The 6,000-nt window shown below is 49.2% G+C and overlaps 1 protein-coding gene across 7 annotated transcripts in view; it reads right to left on the reverse strand.

Moving 5' to 3' along the window:
* Positions 1–982, reverse strand: part of Clybl (citramalyl-CoA lyase) — a 199,588-nt gene extending 198,606 nt beyond the window's left edge. For all 7 annotated transcript variants that reach the window (XR_011367885.1, XM_070002682.1, XM_070002685.1 and 4 more), the window contains exon 1: positions 904–982. Coding sequence is in view for 6 of the 7 variants with exons in the window: in XM_070002682.1 (XP_069858783.1) it covers positions 904–971 (68 nt within the window). In the remaining variant the exon portion in view is untranslated. The remainder of the gene's footprint in view (positions 1–903) is intronic.
* Between the last annotated feature and the right edge of the window lie 5,018 nt (positions 983–6,000).

Raw genomic sequence — 6,000 nt, forward strand, 5'->3', positions numbered from 1 at the left:
TTCCTGCTATTGGACTGTAGGTGTCTTCACCCCCCCCCAATACTGAGGTTTGAATTGCTTTATTCTTGCTGTGTTTTCTTAAATTAAAAATAAAAAAAAGAATCGAAAAGTATAAAATTAATCCCTCGTGTTTTCCTGTCTCCTCAGTACTGGGACTTGAACCCAGGACCTGGGCTTTGGTGCTTAAGACTAGCACTCTACCACTGGAGCCACAGCTCCACTTCCAGGTTTGTTGGTTAATTGGAGATAGAGTTTCAAGGACTTTCCTGTCCCAGCTGTTTTTGTTTTGTTTTGTTTCCCACACACACACATTCCCAGCCCCCCTGTCCTTCCTTCCCCCCCCCCCCCCGCGGCCGGTTTTGAACCGTGATCCTCAGATCTCAGCCTCCAGAGTGGGTAAGAGTACAGGAGTGAGCCAGGGGCTCCAGGCCTTTTTCAAATATTTAAAGTGAGTGTATTTTTCACTAAACACGTCATCTGTGTTCAGGTAGGACTGGCTTGTTATTCGTAAATGGTCTGACACGCTTCTTCCCTGTTCCACTGGCCACAAGACAGAGCGGAAGTTCCTGGGGACCCTCAGTAGTTGTGAGGCGCGTTAAACGTGTGGGACGCGCTGGCAGCCCGGACCGAGCGGCAAGCACCGCGGCCAGCTCCAGAGCCCCCGAAATCAGGACCCGCAGCGCCGCCCCGGGGGGCCGGCCGGCCGGCCCGGTCGCCCGGTGTTAGTTTGCACCCGTTCCGAGTCCACGCCGGGGCCCTCCCGCCCCGAGGCCCGGCCTCCGCCGCAGGGGGCAGGCGCACGCCGGTCCCCGCTCGGGCCCGAGGTGGAGTGGGGGGGCGGGCGGGAAGCTGAACCTCGCGAGCCCGGGACGGGAGCCCAGGGACCGGGGGACCTGCACTCACAGCCGGGGCTGCGCCGTCGTCGCTGCCACCGCTCCACGCGCCGCCCTCCGCAACAGACGCTGCGCCATCTTCCCGACTGCCTGTCACGCCCCCGCCACGCCCCCGCCACGCCCCGTCGCAGTTTAGCCCCGCCCCTCCCGCTGTGGCGAGCCCCCGCTCCCCACGCCCACCAGACCCGTAGCCACGCCCACCAGACCCCGTAGCCACGCCCGTTCTCGTCCCCTGCGGACCGGACTGGCACCCTGAACGCGCTCTCCGCGACCTCTCGGCCTCTCCGTGGACCGCACCGATTCCCTCTGTCCTGTTGAGTGAACTTTGTCTGCCAGTTTTCTAGGGATTTCTTCGTTGTGTTCAACTGGTAAACAACGGTTGTGAGCCTCACGGGAGGCATGGCTTGCTAGCTATCCGAGAACGACCGTGCAGACTCCGTTGCGAAGCGCGTGCCAGTGTCAGCGGCCGCCGGCCGCTCTCGGGGCGGGCGTGCGGGCTCAGCCCGGCGGCAGGCCGCCCTTTACATCCCGCCGGTGGCCAGCCACACTTGGGGAAAAGTCCAGATGAGCGGGAGCGTGGGTGCGAGTATCCGCAGGACGGAGGTGTTATTCTATCCCTGTCCAGCAGGACAGACTGCTCAGCCCCTCCCTGAGTCCCCTCGGCTCCCACACCGCACCCACCCCAGGCCTCCCCTGCTTCGGCCCAGCCAGTGCCCCGCCCTGCCACCGTGAAGCCGGGGCTAAGCAAAACCCAGAAATACCCTTTGTTCAATTCGGATGTTGATACCTGGTTCATGATAATTTTCCCATTGTCTTGGTGTTCAGAACATTGTCTTGAATGTCATTTTAATTACTGATTATTCTAGTCCGCACCTAATGTGACTCACAAAAACTAGAGTTCCTCTTCCCCAAAGAGGGTCATAGAAACGAACCACAGCTTACTTCCAAAACAAGCCACAAAACCTAGAGAGGTCACTTTCTCCCTTCTCCCTGGGAGACCTGCGTTCCTGGAGAACCTGCCCCACACCCTGGAGGAAGAAAGCCACATAGGCCTAGGAGAATTTGAGCTGACAGGCCCTGCAGGAGGCCTCAGGCTATTACCATTAGGTCATATCATTTTGTTTAATTATATTTCTCATGGCTGTCCAAGCACAAAACACTGGTGTGTGTGTGGGGGGGGGGGTCCTTTGGATCTTCATTCCTGAAGTCTCTCTAGTCTGGTGAAACTTTGATTAAATACATTGATTGATAGAATATTTTAATTCCTTCTGCTAGAAGAGGACAGGGCCCAGGGAGCAACTTTTAGAGGAGATGGTGATGGAGATTTGAATGGGTGAGTCTTTAGGGGAAAGTAGAACTGGAAGAGAGAACACAGAGGAGATCAGAGACTCATCTAGGAGCTGACTGTTCATGATCTAACTGCTTTTTTAAATGCTGTGTTGCTGGTGGATCTCAGGGCCTGTACTCCAATCTCAGAACAACATCGCCCTCAACAAATACAGTCCTCCTGGGTGAAATGAGTTTCCTCTTTTCCACAGGGTCTTGGAAGGATTGTCCTGGAATACAGCTCAAAGGATTTTTATCATTAACTTGAGGAATATCTGGCCTCTGTATTGGCAAATAGGCACACCCAAGGATATAATGGATAAAGATATCTATGGGTTTCCTGACACATTCAAATAACTTTCCAGTCCTAAAGAGCAGAACAATTAAGAAAATGAAGCTGCTTTATTCTTCCAGTAAGAACACCAAAGGCTCTTTATCAGAATCTATTCTTTCCTTCCTTTTGGTGTCTGGCCAATGTAGGTTATTTTCACCAAAGTTGAGTCTCAAAGGCTGAGCGAGCAGGAGTCACTGATTTAAGACTTCAGAATCCTGCACTCAGAAAGAGACCTATTAGAAGTTCTGTGGAATGATTTTTAAACAGTGGCACAGATAGAACTTGGCTCTGAGATCATCCCTCCCTCCTGCTGCTATGATACAAAACCCTCCAAGCCGCCCTCCTGGGCAGCGCTGCCTTTGATAAGGGTGGTGGTTGTGTCTGGCTCCTTCGGGAGAGAGGAAGAGACTGTCTCTGAGATTTAGGCCAAATACAGAATAACTAGCAACCACATTGTGGGCTTTTCGGGCCTTCATTTCCTTTCTGTAAGCTAAAGAAGTGAGAATACATGACCTCTAAAATTCCTTCTGGCTCCCAAACGCTCTTAAGTCTGATTTTTTTGACTTTCCAACGTCAGTCGCCAAAACTGCACTTCAGCTCCCCCTAGCGTCAGTAGGCGGGCAGTGCCCCGGCCACCACCCTCTTCCCCCCCACTCCCCATTACATTTCTTACATCTCATTGTTAAAGTGCTTGTTTATTCACATTTATTTGGAGGTACAAAGGGTTGAACTGAGGGACTTTCATTTGCTAGGCAAATGCCACACCATGTGAGCCACACCCAAGTCTTCATGCTTATTTATCACATGTTTTGAACAAAAACCTCAGGAGGGGAGGGTTTTGGCCTTTTAATCCCTGGGTCTCCCAAGCACCTGGAACAGGGCCCGGCCCGTGGCAGATGCTTCAAACATATTTGTTGAATTCAAAATGTTGAATCTTGAGGCATTTTATGCCAAATGTATTCTTTCCATAATTTCCTGTTATTTTTGCTTGCTCTGTAGACTGATCATTATTCTGCTTTTTCTTAATTTCCTAGTGTGGTGGGCTGAATACTGGCCTCTAAATGGTATCTGCACATCCTAATGTCCCCAAACCTATCAGCATGTCATTTAGTAGGTGTAAAGTTTTAAGTTAGGAATCTTGAAATGGGGAGAGGGATTATGTGGATGGACCCGGTATAATTACAAGAGTTTGTTATAAGAAGGAAGGAGCTGGGTGTGGTGGCACATACTTGTAATCCCAGCACTTAGGAGACTGAGGTAGGAGGATCACAAGTGCATGGCTAGCCTTGCCTACACAGTTGAACCTTGTCTGTTTTTGTTGTTGGTGGTGGTCTTGGGCTTGAACTCAGGGCCTGGGTGCTGTCCCAGAGCTCTTTTTGCTTCAAGGCCAGTGCTCTACCACTTTGAGCCACATTGTCACTTCCAGTTTCCTGGCTGTTAATAGGAAGTAAGAGTCACACAGACTTTCCTGCCTGGTTTAGCTTTAAGCCTCAATCCTCAGATCTAAGCCTCTGAGTAGCTAGGATTACAGGTGTGAGCCACCAGCACCCAGCTTTAGACCAAGTCTTAAGGGAAAGAAAAGGGGGCTGGGAAGGTGGCTCAGTGGTAGAATGCTTGCCTTGCATGCATGAAGCCCTGGGTTTGATTCCTTAGCACCACATAAGCAGAAAAAGCCAGAAGTGGCACTGTGGCTCAAGTGGTAGAGCACTAGCCTTGAACTGAAGAGCTGAGGGACAGCGCCCAGGCCCAGAGTTCAGGCCCCATGACCAGCAAAAAAAAAAAAAAAAAGAAGGAAAAGGAAGAGGAAGAAGAGGAGTTAGAGGAGGAGGAGTGTGAAGTCAGAGTGACAGGAATGTGGCTTGGAAATATATTAAGCATGTAAGGTGTAAGGAGGAGCTGCAGGCCACGCATGCAGGTAGCCCCTAGAAGCTGGCAAAGGCCACAAAATGGCTTCCCCTCTCCACCCTCCCAAAGGGAGATACCCCCACAAGAGCTGTTTCTCTGGCCTTCAGAATAGTAAGATGGTCAAATTATGTTGTTTGAAGCAACCTGGCTTGCAGTAATTTATTGGAACACAATAGGACCCTGAAATACCTAGTAAAAGAAAACTTTCCCAGAGGTTCCTCCATCTACCAACGAGTTTTAAAGGCCTGCTTTCAAAACACTCCTAAACCCCAATACGTGACTGCAGTGATTGCAGACATCATCTACTGGTGCCAGGCACAATCAACAAACATTTGCTTGCCTGAGCACAGAAGTTTCTTACAAGAGCACTTTCAATTGTTTTGACTTTGGTTTTGCTTGTGTGTGTGTGTGTGTGTGTGTGTGTGTGTGTGTGTGTGTGTGTGTGTGTGTGTGTGATTATTTTTTTCTTTTGAAATAGGGTCTCTCTATGCAGTTCCTCAAACTCAAGATCCTCTTGCCTCTGCCTCTCTGGTGCTGGGATTACAGGTATGTGCCGCCATGGCTGGAAGAAATTTTTCAAGATGATATTTAGAACCTTTTCTCTGTGTGTGGTCTTAAAAGGATTGTTCACCTCTAACTAGAGACCTTGGTCACATATGGCTACCTGAAAATACATTATGCACTTACATGGGTGCTATCTTCCGTTAGTGTTCTTTTGCATAGGAGTTGGTGGTAGAGTTGGGAAACTGATCTTATGATAATGGCTTGGATGTTGGTGAGTAATCACATACTGGTTTGCTATTATTGAGATGTGTGTGACATACAGGGAGGTCTTGTTGACCTGAAACCCTTTGTCACCCAGGGAAAATGACAACCCTGGCCTGACCATGGAACTTCCCTGCGAGGCGTGGGAGACGTGGAAGATGCATAGCTGCCTTTTGAGAGTCAGTGACACAGAATCCTGCATCCAGGGCGACCATGCCTACAGACCCTAATAAAAGTTTTTGAGTTTTGGGGACTCCAGTTTAGCATTCTCCTTGTGCCTGCCCAGGCTGTCATCTAGAGAGTGTATTTTCTTTGCTCTTGCTTCCCTTTGCTTTGTATTCATATACCTGCTCCTGAGTGTCCTTGAAACCAGTGCTCCAAATCTGGAGCAATATAATGAAAGCTAGTAGGACTTTCTAATAAATAATAAGTTAATACAACTAATAAGCCTCTCTAGCTTTGTAAAAAAAATAAGGTAGTGAGAAAAAAATTAGATTAGATGCAGGGTAATTATATTACACACACACACACACACACACACACACACACACACAAAACATTAAGCAGCACATTCATGTTCATATAACGTTGTGCAACTATCACCACCTTCCCTCTACAGAACTTTCACCTCCCAGTCTAGAAATCTGCCCCCATTAAAAATTACCTCTTCTGTCCCCTCTCTAGTCCTACTGCCTACCATACTTTGTCTCTATAAATCTAAGATTTCATATGAGTGGAATATGTTTGTCCATTTGCAACTGGCTTATTTCAGTTAGC

The sequence above is a fragment of the Dipodomys merriami genome, unplaced genomic scaffold (genome assembly GCF_024711535.1).
Source record: "Dipodomys merriami isolate MVZ:Mamm:240054 unplaced genomic scaffold, mDipMer1.0.p SCAF_6, whole genome shotgun sequence".
Lineage (NCBI taxonomy): Eukaryota > Metazoa > Chordata > Mammalia > Rodentia > Heteromyidae > Dipodomys > Dipodomys merriami.